Source organism: Trachypithecus francoisi, unplaced genomic scaffold (assembly GCF_009764315.1).
Source record: "Trachypithecus francoisi isolate TF-2019V2 unplaced genomic scaffold, Tfra_2.0 Lachesis_group10, whole genome shotgun sequence".
Lineage (NCBI taxonomy): Eukaryota > Metazoa > Chordata > Mammalia > Primates > Cercopithecidae > Trachypithecus > Trachypithecus francoisi.
The window spans coordinates 130,674,485-130,689,258 of NW_022681455.1; the positions used below are offsets into that span (position 1 = coordinate 130,674,485).

Below are 14,774 nucleotides of genomic sequence, written 5' to 3' on the forward strand. Positions count from 1 at the left end.
CCAGGGCTCTCAAATGTCTGCTTTTCCTTCTGGGCCCCTGAGCTCTGACCCTGCATGGCCGCACAGACCGTGACAAAGAGAGTATTCAGGAGCCTCGGGGGTGCAGGAGGCCTGGCTACTCACCCGGAGAGTGGACGCAGAATCCCTTGGGAGGAGCCGACCTTGTTTTTGAGTCTGAAATGGAATGAGTAAGGCGTGGCCAAAGAAACCTCTGCACTCCACTGGCCACAGGCAAAGTGGCTCTGCCTGCGTCTAGATGGTGGAGGAGGCCTTTGACCTGAACTTGAGTTTGTGCCTGACTTGCTCTGACTTCTGTCACAAGGCACTTAGGGCTTTGCTCTGCCACCTTGGACCCTGGGGCCCCGCACTCCTCTCCTGAAATGAACCCTGGAATTCTCTGGGTAATTAGAGCCACAGAACACCTGGGGACCCAGCGCCAACTTACCTTCTCAGCCTCCAGGAACCCACAGCTGAGATCTTCTAGGCTCTGTGTCTGTAAGGATGCTCCGAGGTGTAATTCCCAGAGCTTTTTAATCTGTGGCCAACTGCAGTCATCAGCCACACAGCCCCTCTGATGGCGCCGCCATGGTGTGGAGAAGATTCACAGCCCCTCAAAGGGCTCCCTCTGATGTTTTTCTTTTTCTTTTTTTTTTTTTTTGAGACGGAGTCTCTCTCTGTCGCCCGGGCTGGAGTGCAGTGGCGGGATCTCAGCTCACTGCAAGCTCCGCCTCCCGGGTTGATGCCATTCTCCTACCTCAGCCTCCCGAGTAGCTGGGACTACAGGCGCCCGCCACCTCGCCCGGCTAGTTTTTTTGTATTTTTTAGTAGAGACGGGGTTTCACAGTGTTAGCCAGGATGGTCTTGATCTCCTGACCTCGTGATCCGCCCGTCTCGGCCTCCCAAAGTGCTGGGATTACAGGCTTGAGCCACCGCGCCCGGCCTTTTTTGTATTTTTCTAGTAGAGATGGGGTTTCACCATATTGGCCAGACTGGTCTTGAACTCCTGACCTCGTGAACCGCTCCCCGCCGCCACCCAACCTCCCAAAGTGCTGGGATTACAGGCATGAGCCACCGTGCCTGGTCCTAACTTTTAACTTTTTTTTTTTTTTTTTTTTTTTAGACGGAGTCTCGCTATCACCCAGGCTGGAGTGCAGTGGCCAGATCTCAGCTCACTGCAAGCTCCGCCTCCCAGGTTCACGCCATTCTCCTGCCTCAGCCTCCAGACTAGCTGGGACTACAGGCGCCCGCCACGTCGCCTGGCTAGTTTTTTTTCTTTTTTGTATTTTTTAGTAGAGACGGGGTTTCACCGTGTTAGCCAGGATGGTCTCGATCTCCTGACCTCGTGATCCACCCGTCTCGGCCTCCCAAAGTGCTGGGATTACAGGCTTGAGCCACCGCGCCCGTCCAACTTTTAACATTTTTTAGTAAAATCTCAGTGTTGTAAGTACTGCTGGTAAGTCCATAAGGATCTCAGGTAGGATGGTTGATGCCAGTTCAGAGAGAGTCACTGTTCAGCCAGGTGAGTCAGCACTAGGTCCTTGCCAGGACGCAGCAGCCGCTGGAGGACTGAGCTCACAAATTACATCCTAAAACCTTGTGGTCGGTAAGGGACACGTGAGGCCCTTTGAGGAAGAGAGAAGGTCCCCTTGTGCCCCAGCCAGCTTCCCATTAGGTTAATTACCATCTTCTGCTCAGACATCCCCGGCCAGTGCTGCACTGTGGCAGTGGTAAGTCTGCAGCTCCAAAGAGTGCTCTGGGGTGGTGGGCCAGTCATGGTGAGAGCAATGTCCCCCAACTTGACTTCTGGCAAGAAGTGGTGAGACCTACTCAGTGGGGTGTTGCAAATGGAAGTCTCTATTGCCAGGCATTGTGAAGGGAGAAACCACCCTGTGTGTGGGCCCAAGGATCAGCTCAGACGCCAGCAGAGAACAATTCCCCATCCTCACACACCTGGCAGTGTGTGGGCCGGGGCCTTTCGTTACCACGAATGTAGAGACTGCTGCTCCTGTGTAAATAAGATGCTCATGGTAGGTTTTCTGCTGTCACTCTTCTAAGGCAGAACTTGAGATTCCTAACATCCTTTGTTGGTACCCATGCTGGGGGCGGCAGGGACAGATCAGGAGGGGAGATCTGCTTGAGTGCCGGGTTTGTGGCACACTATTCAGGGCATGGCACCCCACCCCCACCCCGCTCATCTCCAATTTTCCTTCTGCAAAACCCCAGTGCTCCTGTTAGTCTTTATGCATTTATTTACTAGAGATAGGGTCTCACTGTCACCCAGGCTGGAGTGTAATGGTGCAATCACAGCCCACTGCAGCCTCGACCTCCCAGGCTCAAGTGGTCCTCCTGCCTCACCCTCCCAAGTAGCTGGAACCACCAGCACACACCACCACACCTGGCTAATGTTTTTAAAGTTTTGTAGCAGTAGGGTCTGATGTTGCCCAGGCTGGTCTCAAACTCCTGGGTTCAGGCTATCGGGTCGCCTCAGCCTCCCAAAGTGCTGGGATTACAGGCATGAGCCACTGTGCCCGGTCCACTCCTGTTACTTTTGGTTGTGTTTTAGTTTGGGGAATCAAAGAAAGACATTGCCCCGCTGTTGACTATAAAAACCTTAGGCACAGTTTGTGATCATCAGACTCCTTTCTGCTTAGGGATGAAAAGTCCAGCTGGACTGGGCGTGGTGGCTCACACTCGTAACCCCAGCACCTTGGGAGGCCGAGGCAGGCAGATCACCTGAGGTCAGAATTTTGAGACCAGCCTGGCCAACATGGCGGAACCCTGTCTCTACTAAAAATACAAAAAATTAGGCCGGGCGCAGTGGCTCAAGCCTGTAATCCCAGCACTTTGGGAGGCTGAGGCAGGCGGATCACAAGGTCAGGAGTTCGAGACCTGCCTGGCCAATATGGTGAAACCCCGTCTCTACTAAAAATACAAAATACAAATAAAATACTAAAAATACAAAATATAAAAACACAAAAATTAGCCGGGAGTGGTGGTGGACGCCTGTAGTCCCAGCTACTTGAGAGGCTGAGGCAGGAGAATTGCTTGAAATCAGGAGGCAGAGGTTGTAGTGAGCCAAGATCAGGCCACTGCACTCCAGCCTGGGAGACAGAGCGAGACTCTGTCTCAAAAAAAAAAAAAAAAAAATACAAAAAATTAGCTGGGTGTGCTGGCGGGCACCTGTAATTCCAGCTACTTGGGAGGCTGAGGCAGGAGAATTGCTTGAACCTGGGAGGCACAGGTTGCAGTGAGCCAAGGTCGCGCCACTGCACTCCAGCCTGGGTAACAAGAGGATAACTGCTTCTCAAAAAAAAACAAAAAAGGAAAAAAAAAAGTCCAGCTGGACCGGTGCGGTCGCTCATTTTTGTAATTCCAGCACTTTGGAGACCAAGGTGGGCTGGACTGCTTGAGCCCAGGAATTCAAGACCAGCCTAGACAACATGGTGAGATCCCATCTCTCCAAGAAATAGAAAAAATCAGCTGGGCGTGGTGGTTCATGCCTTTAGTCCCATCTACTTAGGAAGCTGAGGTGGGAGGATCACTTCAGCCCAGGAATTTGAGGTTATAGTGAGCTACGATTGTACCATTGCACTTCAGCCTGGGTGAGAACTAGTCTCTAAAAAAAAAGAAAAAAAAATCATTGTGGAACTTCTTTTTTGGGATAGGATCTCACTATGTTGTCCAGGCGGGTCTGGAACTCCTCCTGGGTGGTCACCAGGAGTTGTCCAGGTGGAGTCTAGAACTCCAAGTGCCCCAAGTTTCACCTCGGACCCGCACCAGAATCTCCATCCCTGGAGCCCAGGAATCTGCATGTCATGCCCCCGGTGGCACTGGCAGCCCAGGAATCTGCATATCATGCCCCGGTGGCACTGGCAGTACCCAGGCTTGGGAACGTTTGTGCCCCAACTGCATTTTCTTGCTCAGTTATTCAGATCTGGCACAGCTATGGCTGAAGAGGCCTCGGGATAAGCCCCAACTGGGCTTGCGTCCCTCAGGCGAACACCCAGTCTTCGGGAGTGACCCGGCCTGAAGACACAAACACGCCCCAGATGGGATGCGCGCCATCCCTGGCCAACCGTGCGTGTTTATTTTTCACGGACACCCTGGAGACGTCACTGCAGGCACATTCCCTGCTAGGCAGAGGCATTTATTAAGGGCTTCATACCTGAAGGCCCGATGCGGGGGGAGTCGCCCTCACCCCAGCCACCCTGCGACAATCCCTGGAGGTCACCTTGCCCGGGGCTCGGGGAGGCCACTGCGGGCTTTGTCTGCTCAGTTCCTCCCGGCTCCCTCCCGCGTTCCCAGCGGCAAACCTCCCAGGCCCCCGCGGTCACCGCAGTGTCCCCGTCTGGACGCCGGCCGGGGCTTGCGTGGGCACTGGCCGTCTGGGTCTGTCGGGGAGCGCCGGGGGTGTCACCGTGTGTCCGAGCGCGCGGGCGCCGGCCCATGTCTGCGCCCCCCACCCCTAGCCCCGGTCCTGCCCAGGACCCGGCCTCGGCCCCGCGCCCCTGCGTCCCCAGCCCCGAGCCCCCAGCCCCTCCGCACCTGCCCGCGTCCCGCCCCCCGGGTCTGTCCCTCTCCGAGCCCCACCCCCTCCGCTCCACGCTCCTCCCCCTCCACGCATCACCCTCCCCCACGGCCCTCCCCCTCCACGCCCCTGCGGGCCCCTCCCCCGCGCCCTCCGCGCCCCGCCCCCGGCGCCGCCCCGCCCCCCACCTGAGGCGCTCGCGCGGGGCGGGGCGGCCGGGCTGACCCTGCGCGGCGGAAGGCGCGGCTGCATGGACGCGGGCCCGGCGCGCGGGAGGCGATGACGGCCCCGCCATGGCCCGGGCGGGCAGCTGCGGCGGCGACGCGGCGGGCGCTGGGCGGCCGGAGCCCTGGGAGCTGTCCCTGGAGGAGGTGCTGAAGGCCTACGAGCAGCCGCTCAACGAGGAGCAGGCGTGGGCCGTGTGCTTCCAGGGCTGCCGCGGGCTGCGGGGCTCGCCGGGCCGGCGCCTGCGGGATACCGGGGACCTCCTGCTGCGCGGGGACGGCTCGGTCGGGGCGCGGGAGCCCGAGGCCGCGGGTGAGGCCGGGGGCGAGGCCAGGCGGCGGGGACCGCGGTCTGGGGCGTCCGTCCCGCCCTCGTGGGGGTGGTTGTCCCGGCGGAGGAGCTGCCACCGTTTCTGGAGCGGGAGACCCCCCCCGCGGGACCCGGAGCTCCCTCCCTCCCCTCTCCCTCCCTGCTTCCCTCCCTCTTTCCTCCCTCCTTCTCACCCTCCTTCCTCTGCCTCCCCGGCCCTGGACCTTCCCCTCCTGGACCCCACATCTGACGCCTCTCCCAGGGCGGGGCGGGCTGCTCCCCGGTGGCCTGGCTTCCTCCGGGAGAGGGACTTGGGCCGGTGGCTCAGGGAGCACGGAGCTGGGCCTTTGCTGGGGCGACTCCTCCCCTGCCTTCAACAGGAAAGGAGACAGAAGCGTCCCCTTGGGGCACTTTCTCCTGGGTGGGAGGTGGGGGCCTGTGTCTCTCTTGGTGTCTGAACTGACACTAAATCCCTGGGTTTAATTGGGAGAGGGAGGGGTGTGTAAAGTTGGGGAGACAGCCTGCTTGGTGTTTCTGTTCTTAACCATCAACCAGAACCAACAATTAAGCCCTAGAAAGATACTTGAAGTTAGTGAGAATGGTGAGCTGAAGCGATTATTTACCCTTTACAAAAAAAACTAAAAGTGATTTCTTCCCTGAAGAGCTGGAGTCCTGGCTTGGAGCATGGGGCATCACCCCAAATGCTGGTACCCTGCTGTGGGGTAGAGGCAGGCTGTGTGTTTGCCGGACTCCCCAGGCCTGAGAGCTGTGGGTTTGCATGAGGAGGCCTCTGTGGAGGACCAGGAAGGGCCCAGGCAAGGGCAAACAGAAGCCACCGACAGAGCCACATGGGGTGGGGGCCGCTGTGCGCCACCCAAGGGCCCTTCCGTGTTCCTTTACCAGGTCCTGCTCATCCTGGAGCCCCCCCAGTGCCTCCACACTCCTGCCATTTGCAGTATCCCACACAGGTGACAGCAAGAGCAGGCCCTGACAGTGTTCCTCCCTCTGGAGAAACCCAAGGCACAGGCTTGCGCGGGCACTCAGACAGTGGCAGCCTTCTGATTCAGTGTGGCGCCCCTCAGGGCTGTGCCCACTGTCGCCCAGAGGGTGGTCTGAGCCGGCAGGTGCACGGGGCCCAGGAGGCTGCATGCTCACAGAGCCTCAGTGAGAGGGTGCCTGAACTTCACCCCATCCCTGGAGATGAGTGCAGAGCAGGAGGGGGCTGTAGGCAGCCTGGTTGGTCTGACCCTCTGATTGTCAAGATGGGGACACCGAGGCACACAGTGGTAAGTGGTTAGAATCCAGGGCTCCTCGTTTGTCTCTGAGCTGTGCGGGAGCCCAGCCACCTGCTTGCTGTTGGTGCTGTACAAGGCGTCCTCAGAGCAGTGATCTGATTCTCTCCACCTCCATCCCCTGGGTGGTGTGGCCCCTTCCTGGTCATCACAGCCCTGGCAGCAGTTCCTGGCTGGGGTTCAAAGTTCAGGCAGGGCACCGTGTTGAGCTTAGGGGGCGGTACCCGCCTGTGGTCCAGTTCATTTTTTATTTGATACTATCTTTGGTTTCTGTTGATAACCCTGTCTCATAAAGGTGAATGAAGTTTATGACTTGCTGTCTCTTTAAGGTTTAAGAAAAATCTGGCTGGGTGCGGTGGCTCAAGCCTGTAATCCCAGCACATTGAGAGGCCGAGACGGGTGGATCACGAGGTCAGGAGATCAAGACCATCCTGGCTAACACGGTGAAACCTCGTCTCTACTAAAAATACAAAAAAAAAAAAAACTAGCCGGGCGAGGTGGCGGGCACCTGTAGTCCCAGCTACTCGGGAGGCTGAGGCAGGAGAATGGCGTAAACCCGGGAGGCGGAGCTTGCAGTGAGCTGAGATCCTGCCACTGCACTCCAGCCCAGGCGACAGAGCGAGACTCCGTCTCAAAAAAAAAAAAAGAAAAAAAAAGAAAAATCTATTACCCTGAAGTTTCTCTGCCATCTTTGTGGTGCTTCTGAGTCAGCTGAGACGTCAGGCCAGCTGTCTCCTCAAAGGTGGCCAACCCAGCCTTTCTCTGGGACTTAAGTGATACGTAAATACATTAAAAGATGCGTATTTATTTCTCCCTGTAAACACCAACAGGAAAACATCCACATCTCACTTGTTGTCATTTTAGTTTCAGTTTTTTACGCCAGTTGAATTTCTCAACCTGTGACATTGGGCCTTCAGTACCCACCCTCTCACACAAACTGAAGATGGGTAGTAGGTGTGTAAAACAACTTTGAAAAAAAAAACAACAAACTAAACCATATTTAGGAGGATGAATAATAATATCGTAGCACACAAGTAGTAATACTTCTCGTTTTTAAGCTAAGATTAGAAAAACAATGACTAGAAGAGACTTCCTAATCTTTACTCTGAAGATTTTATAGCTGCTTGGAAGCTTTTTGTTTAAGTGGGGGAACGGAAAACATGTTACCATGTGAAGGTAATTTAAGAGGCTTTTTTATTTATTTATTTATTTATTTAGTTTTTTGAGACAGAGTCTGGCTCTGTAGCTCAGGCTGGAGTGCAGTAGCGCCATCTCGGCTCACTGCAACCTCTGCCTCCCGGGTTCACGCCATTGTCCTGCCTCAGCCTCCCGAGAAGCTGGGACTACAGGTGCCCACCACCATGCCCAGCTAATTTTTTTGTATTTTTAGTAGAGAATGGGTTTCATGGTGTTAGCCAGGATGGTCTCGATCTCCTGACCTCGTGATCTGCCCGCCTTGGCCTCCCAAAGTGCTGGGATTACAGGCCTGAGCCACTATACCCAGCCTTTGACAGGCCATTATTAAAACCTCATGATGGAGAGTTACTTCGAACAAATTGAGGCAGGAAACTCTGTCAGGCATCACTGCTGTGTGGGGAGCTGTTCACTGAGGCAAAGCCAATTTCTCTTTTTTTTTGAGACTGACTCTCCCTCTGTGGCCCAGGCTGGAGTGCAGTGGCGCGATCTCTGTTCATGGCAACCTCTGCCTCCCAGATTCAAGTGATTCTCGTGCCTCAGCTTCCCGAGTAGCTGGGGTTACAGGTACCAGCCACTGTGCCTGGCTCATTTTTGTATTTTTAGTAGAGATGGGGTTTCATCATGTTGGCCAGGCTGGTCTTGAGCTCCTGACCTCAGTTAATCCCAAAGTGCTGGGATTACAGGTGTGAGCCACCATGCCCAGCTGGCTGGCTTCTCAAATACATCTCAGACATGGTGCTGATGAGGGTCTGTGTGGTCTATGTGTGGCGAAGTGGGTGAGACGGCCCTTCCTTCTGTCACCTGCCCTCTTCACCCTGCCTGGCTGCTTTACACGTGACCCTATTTTTCTTTCTTTTTTTTTTTTTTTGAGGCAGAGTCTCGCTCTGTCGCCCAGACTGGAGTGCCGTGGCCAGATCTCAGCTCACTGCAAGCTCCGCCTCCTGGATTTACGCCATTCTCCTGCCTCAGCCTCCCGAGTAGCTGGGACTACAGGCGCCCGCCACCTCGCCCAGCTAGTTTTTGTATTTTTAGTAGAGACGGGGTTTCACCGTGTTAGCCAGGATGGTCTCGATCTCCTGACCTCGTGATCCGCCCGTCTCGGCCTCCCAAAGTGCTGGGATTACAGGCTTGAGCCACCGCGCCCGGCCGCCTTGACCCTATTTTTTGAATGTTTTTTCTTGTCAACTTTGGACGCTAAACTTTTTCTTTTTTTCTTTTTCTTTTCTTTTCTTTTTTTTTTTTTTGAGATAGAGTATTGCTCTTTCGCCCAGGCTGGAGTGCAGTGGTACGATCTTGGCTCAGTGCAAGCACCGTGTCCCGGGTTCACGCCATTCTCCTGCCTCAGCCTCCCGAGTAGCTGGGACTACAGGCGCCCACCACCACGCCCAGCTAATTTTTTGTATTTTTGGTAGAGACGGGGTTTCACCGTGTTAGCCAGGATGGTCTCGATCTCCTGACCTCGTGATCCGCCCGCCTCGGCCTCCCAAAGTGCTGGGATTACAGGTGTGAGCCACCATGCCCGGCCTGAATGCTAAACTTTTTCACAGGCAGGCCCCACTCTTTACGCTAGGGTGCCCCACGTTGCTGGTCCTCCAGGTATCCCCTACCCTTCCTCCTGCCCCTCCCCCTTGTTCCCAGCTCTTAGGCCATCTGCCCCTAAGGCACCCCTCGGGCGCTGGCTCTGGGGTTCTGCTGTTTCGCAGCCCCGCCACACTCCCAGATGCCTGAGCCTTCCCAACCCATTCATCTCACAGCCTGTGTTCCACACAGAAACACCCATAGTAATCCAGGCAGCACTGGGCACCGTGTCCGGGTCTGAAGCTCTGCAGATGCGAAGCTCTTTCTTCCGCTGGTTCCCTCTCCCTGCGCTGCACTGATGAGCAGGCCCCAGCTTCTTGTCCCCATTCCTTCTCAAGGCAGAGTGATGGCAGTGCATGCCCAGGTGAGGCGAGAGAGGGGCTCTGGGCCCAGGAAGCACCCCATGGTTACTGCCTGTGTGAAAGGGCATCCTTCTCACCCACGGAAGCCCCTTTGTGTGTCTGTGCTGGAGTCCACCTTTGCCGAGGAACACCGTGGCCTCCAGCCCGCAGCCAGCGTGCCCGTTCTGCCACTGGATCTGGGCTGGCTGGGCCTCCTCAGTGGCCAGGACTGTCTGCACTCTGCAAACGTGTGCATGTGAGTGTTTCGTTGTTTTCTGGAGATGGTGTCTGCAGTTGTGCTGGAGAAAAGCAAGAACTGATGGGAAAGATGAAATTCTGCTTCCAGAGGAGATAACATTTTCCTCCTCCTGACTCTCCCCCTGGAAGCCAGGACACTTCTGGTTGGAATGTGTTCCTCAAACCAGGTGGTTTCTGTCAGCAGCTTCCTGACTCCTCACCAGAGCTGAGGGGCATCACGGCCAGCGTCACCTGCCCTTTCGGTCCCCGGGCACCCTTGGAGTTCAGGCTCTGCTTCTCTTGCACTCTGGGAGGGGCACTCAGTCAAGACATGGTGTGGAGATGAGGCCAGGTACCCCTGACAGGAGGGAACGAAGGGTCGGGTTGAGCAGTGCCCTTCCGTTCTCTTGTTTGCTCCTTTGACAAAGGACGCTGTTTGTTGTTGTTGTTGTTGTTGTTGTTTTCTGAGATGGAGTTTCGCTCTTGTTGCCCAGGCTGGAGTGTAATGGCACGATCTCGGCTCACTGCAACCTCAGCCTCCTGAGTTCAAGCGATTCTCCTGCCTCAGCCTCCCAAGTAGCTGGGATTACAGGTACCCGCCACTAAACCCAGCTAATTTTTTTTTTTTTTGTCTGAGACGGAGTTTCACTCTGTCGCCCAGGCTGGAGTACAGTGGTGCGATCTCAGCTCACTGCAACCTCCACCTCCCCGGGTTCAAGCGATTCTCCTGCCTTAGCCTCCCGAGTAGCTGGGATTACAGACACCCGCCACCACGCCCGGCTAACTTTTGTATTTTTAATAGAGATGAGGTTTCACCATGTTGGCCAGGCTGGTCTCAAACTTCTGACCTCAGGTAATCTGCCTGCCTTGGCCTCTGAAAGTGCTGGGATTACAGGCGTGAGCCACCGTGCTCGACCAAAGGCACTGTTTTGATTCCCATTTTATGAATGAGAAAACTGAAGTCCACAGAGGGAAATCAACCACCCAGGTGGTATCAGGGGCTCAGCTCAGGCCCCTGTGGCCTGCTGGGCTTGAGAAGGTTTGCTTTTGTACCTCAGTTTCCTTCTCTGTGAAATGGGAGGGATGAGCCGCAGCGGTGGTGGTAGCGTCTGTACAGCCCTGGGGCGCGCCCAGCTCCAGGCGCACTGGCCAGTGAGGGTGGCAGCAAGGGACCCTGCATCTCTGCGCTCCCGCCAGACCCGCCGCGGGGAGCAGCATCTGTGGGTCCAGGCTGCGAATCCTGACTGGATTCTTAGGGAGGGGTTCTGCAAAGTGCACCTGGTGGGGGCTGGGCCCTCCTCCCGGCGCGTTTCTTGGTGATGTAAAATGACTTCCATCGCGGAGCCCCTCCATGTGGAAAGCGGGAAGGAGGCCGGCTGCTGTGTGTGGGTGTGGGCCTGAGCTGGGTGTGTCTCTGTGTGAGCCGGGGTTTGTTTGTAGATGGCATTCCTGATTTAGTCTCACCTCTGAGCAAGGATTACCTCACAGGAAGGCAGTCCTGCAGCAATCATGTTTTCTTTATGGAGACGTCTGTGAAGCTGCCTGGGCTCGCGGCTGGCCGTCGTAGACGACCCCAATGAGCATAGCCCAGTGACTGTTCGCTGAGCCCTGGCTTGGGCAGTTGTTGCAAGTTCTGCTTTGTGCTTTTAGGCAAAGGCTTGGGATCCCTGTGCTACTGTTGAGATTCGGTTAAAGGTGGGGACGTGGCCCTGTCCTCACTGCCATCTTCCAGGCCCTCCTCCACCGAGTCACCACCAGCCTGATGTCCACAGAGAATAGTTTCTCTGCCCCAGATAGGAAAGAATCTGCTAGGTTTTTCTAATTCAGCAACAGGGGTATTGGAGTGCTAGTGAGAGCCGGCTGCCACAGCCTGTAGGGACTGGTTGGTCTGGTCCTGGGATGCGGCCCATTTAAGCAAACATACCAGTGGGTCTCAGCACAGGAAGACAGAAGGTTTTGGCCCTGATCATTCACTCTAACTCCTCAGAGGGCATTGGGACTCCGGATAAGGTGGAGGCCCCATTTAGGAGGAAGGCGGGCCGGCAACACGCCTGGTAATTAGGCAAATCAGCTCGTGCCCGAGGAAGTCCAGGACACCTGGAGGAAGGGCCCAGCCTTGCCTGGCTTCTCTCTCCTCCTCATTCCAAAGACCCCGTTATTCCAGCACGTGTGTCTCTCTGGGACTGAGGAGCAGGAGGAGTACGTGGGAATAGTTTAAAAGGAGTGTATGGGCCAGGCGTGCTGGCTCACACATGTAATCCCAGCACTTTGGGAGGCTGAGGCAGGTGGATCACATGAGGTCAGGAGTTCGAGACCAGCCTGGCCAACATAGTGAAACCCCGTCTCTACTAAAAGTACAAAAATTTGCTGAGCTTGGTGGTGGGCACCTGTAGTCCCAGCTATTTAGGAGGCTGAGGCAGGAGAATCACTTGAACCTGGGAGGCAGAGGTTGTAGTGAGTCGAGGTTGCGCCCCTGCACTCCAGCCTGGGCGACACAGTGAGACTCCATTTCCAAAACAAAAACAAAACAAACATCGGTTATTCTCTTACAGTTTAAGAGGTCAGGAACCCAGGATGATGTACCTTGTCAGGGGGCAGCACCTGGACCCTCACCTGTCACCTTCAGCTCCTCTCAGTACATGCTCACAGGTTCTGAGGTTAGAACACAGACAGCTCTAGGGCTGTGATTCTGCCGATCGCGGCAGGCTGGGGGTTGAGAATCTCAGGGAATGCCCACTACCCACTTCCAGATTCCTCCTCCAGTGTCTCTAGGTGTTTCCTTGTGTCTCTCTCCATCCTCCCTTCCATCTCATTTTAATGCATTTCAGGGAAGTTGTGGACAGGAGGACAGTTCCTCTAAATACTTCAGCCCATGTGGGATTAAGCGGACACCAACATTTGTTTATAGTTGTTTCTTTTGAGGTGAAACTTACATACAGTGAAATGCAAGAATCCGGAGTGTACATTCACCCAGCACCACCTTGACCTCTTCTGTGAAAGCCTCGCCACACCTGGAGAGCTGTTAAAAATATCCCCGGGCTGGGCCGGGCGCGGTGGCTCAAGCCTGTAATCCCAGCACTTTGGGAGGCCGAGTCGGGTGGATCACGAGGTCAGGAGATCGAGACCATCCTGGCTAACACGGTGAAACCCCGTCTCTACTAAAAAATACAAAAAACTAGCCGGGCGAGGTGGTGGGCGCCTGTAGTCCCAGCTGCTCGGGAGGCTGAGTCAGGAGAATGGCGTGAACCCGGGAGGCGGAGCTTGCAGTGAGCCGAGATCCGGCCACAGCACTCCAGCCTGGGCGACAGAGCGAGACTCCGTCTCAAAAAAAAAAAAAAAAAAAATATCCCCGGGCTGGGCACGGTGGCTCACGCCTGTCATCCCAGCACTTTGGGAGGCCGAGGCGGGCGGATCATGAGGTCAGGAGTTCGAGACCATCCTGGCTAACACGGTGAAACCCTGTCGCTACTGAAAGATACAGAAAATTAGCTGGCCGTGGTGGCAGCCACCTATAGTCCCAGCTACTCAGGAGGCTGAGGCAGGGGAATGGCGTGAACCCAGGAGGCAGAGCTTGCAGTGAGCCAAGATCATACCACTGCACTCCAGCCTGGGTGACAGAGCGAAACTCCGTCTCAACAAAAAAATAAATTCCCCTGGCCAGGCACGGTGCCTCATGCCTGTCATCCTAGCACTTTGGGAAGCCGAGGCAGGCAGATCACCTGAGGTTGGGAGTTTGAGACCAGCCTGACCAACATGGAGAAACCCCGTCTCTACTTAAAAAAAAAAAAAAAAATACAGAATTAACCGGGCGTGGTGGTGCATGCCTGTAATCTCAGCTACTCAGGAGGCTGAGGCAGGAGAATCGCTTGAACCCGGGAGGTGGAGGTTGTGGTGAGCCGAGATCGCGCCATTGCACTTCAGCCTGGGTAACAAGAGTGAAACTCCAGCTAAAAAAAAAAAAAAAATTTCCCACACCCCAGATTCCAGCCCTGTAGGTCTTTGCAGGCCCCAGGAATCTGTGTTTCCAAAGCTGCCCGTGCCCGGCCCATCGTGTGGGTTCTGGAATTGCAGGTCTTCTCCCTCGGGCGGGACTCAAGGCTCCCTTATCGGGCCTGTGAAATCCAGATCCCAGTCCTGCCCCGGAACATCTGAATCTGACCTTCCCAGATCAGCCAGAAAATCCGCACCTGTAGCAAGTTCCCTGGTCTGCTGCTGCAGGGGTGAGGCACTCCACCCTCAGGGGACCCGGTTGGTGGTGAGGGGAAGAGTTGAGGTCTCTGTGTCAGCCCTGGCGCCAAGGCTAAGCCCAGGGTCGGACTCCGCTGGGTGGCCTTGGGCCAGTTCCTCACCCGAGGTTCTGGACCTCTTCGACTGGGATTAATGGCGTGGCCCTCACCCTCTCTGGACCTCTTGGACTGGGATTAATGGCATGGCCGCATCGTGAGGCCTGTGTGAGGGGTGCTTATTAGCCAGGAGAGAGGGCACCTTCTCAGGTAGAATCTGATGCTGTCACCTCTCAGCTGCTAGCTTTCTGCTGTGACCAGCAGTGGGGTCCCTTTGGGGCTCACCTCGAGACACACCAGGCAGGGGCTGGGCCGGGATCCCTGCAGGAGAAGCTGGAGATGTGGGGCACTGCTGAGGGCAGTTCTGTGGCCGAGACACATCTGCCCGACTTGGGTCTCCACACACACCGATGCCTGGCATCCCGGGTTCTTCTTGCAGTGGGAGGACGCCCTGTGTCGGGGCCGTGTGAGTTTAAGGAAGGAGTGGGTCGGTCTCAGCCCAGGGATCAGCCACCACCTCTGAGATGGGCACTGGTGGAAGTGAAACGCAAGAGGAAGCACATGGGTCCCACGGACCCAAATAGCATGCTCTTTCTGCTAAACAAACACAAGCTCTCTGGTTTCGTGAGGGCGTTTCTCCCTCTGGGCTTCCATTTGCCTGCTCTCAGCAGCTTCTTTTTCTGTTTTCCTTTTTTTTTTTTTTTTTGAGACAAGTCTTGCTCTGTCGCCCAGGCTGGAGTGTCTCGGCTCACTGCAGTCTCCGCCTCCAGGGGTCAAGCGATCC

The 14,774-nt window shown here is 55.8% G+C and overlaps 1 protein-coding gene across 2 annotated transcripts in view; it reads left to right on the forward strand.

Annotated features, from left to right (window-relative positions):
* The first annotated feature begins 4,724 nt into the window (after positions 1-4,724).
* SPIRE2 (spire type actin nucleation factor 2) overlaps positions 4,725-14,774 on the forward strand; it is a 41,882-nt gene continuing 31,832 nt past the window's right edge. For both annotated transcript variants that reach the window (XR_004439110.1, XM_033219442.1), the window contains exon 1: positions 4,725-5,065. Coding sequence is in view for 1 of the 2 variants with exons in the window: in XM_033219442.1 (XP_033075333.1) it covers positions 4,822-5,065 (244 nt within the window). In the remaining variant the exon portion in view is untranslated. The remainder of the gene's footprint in view (positions 5,066-14,774) is intronic.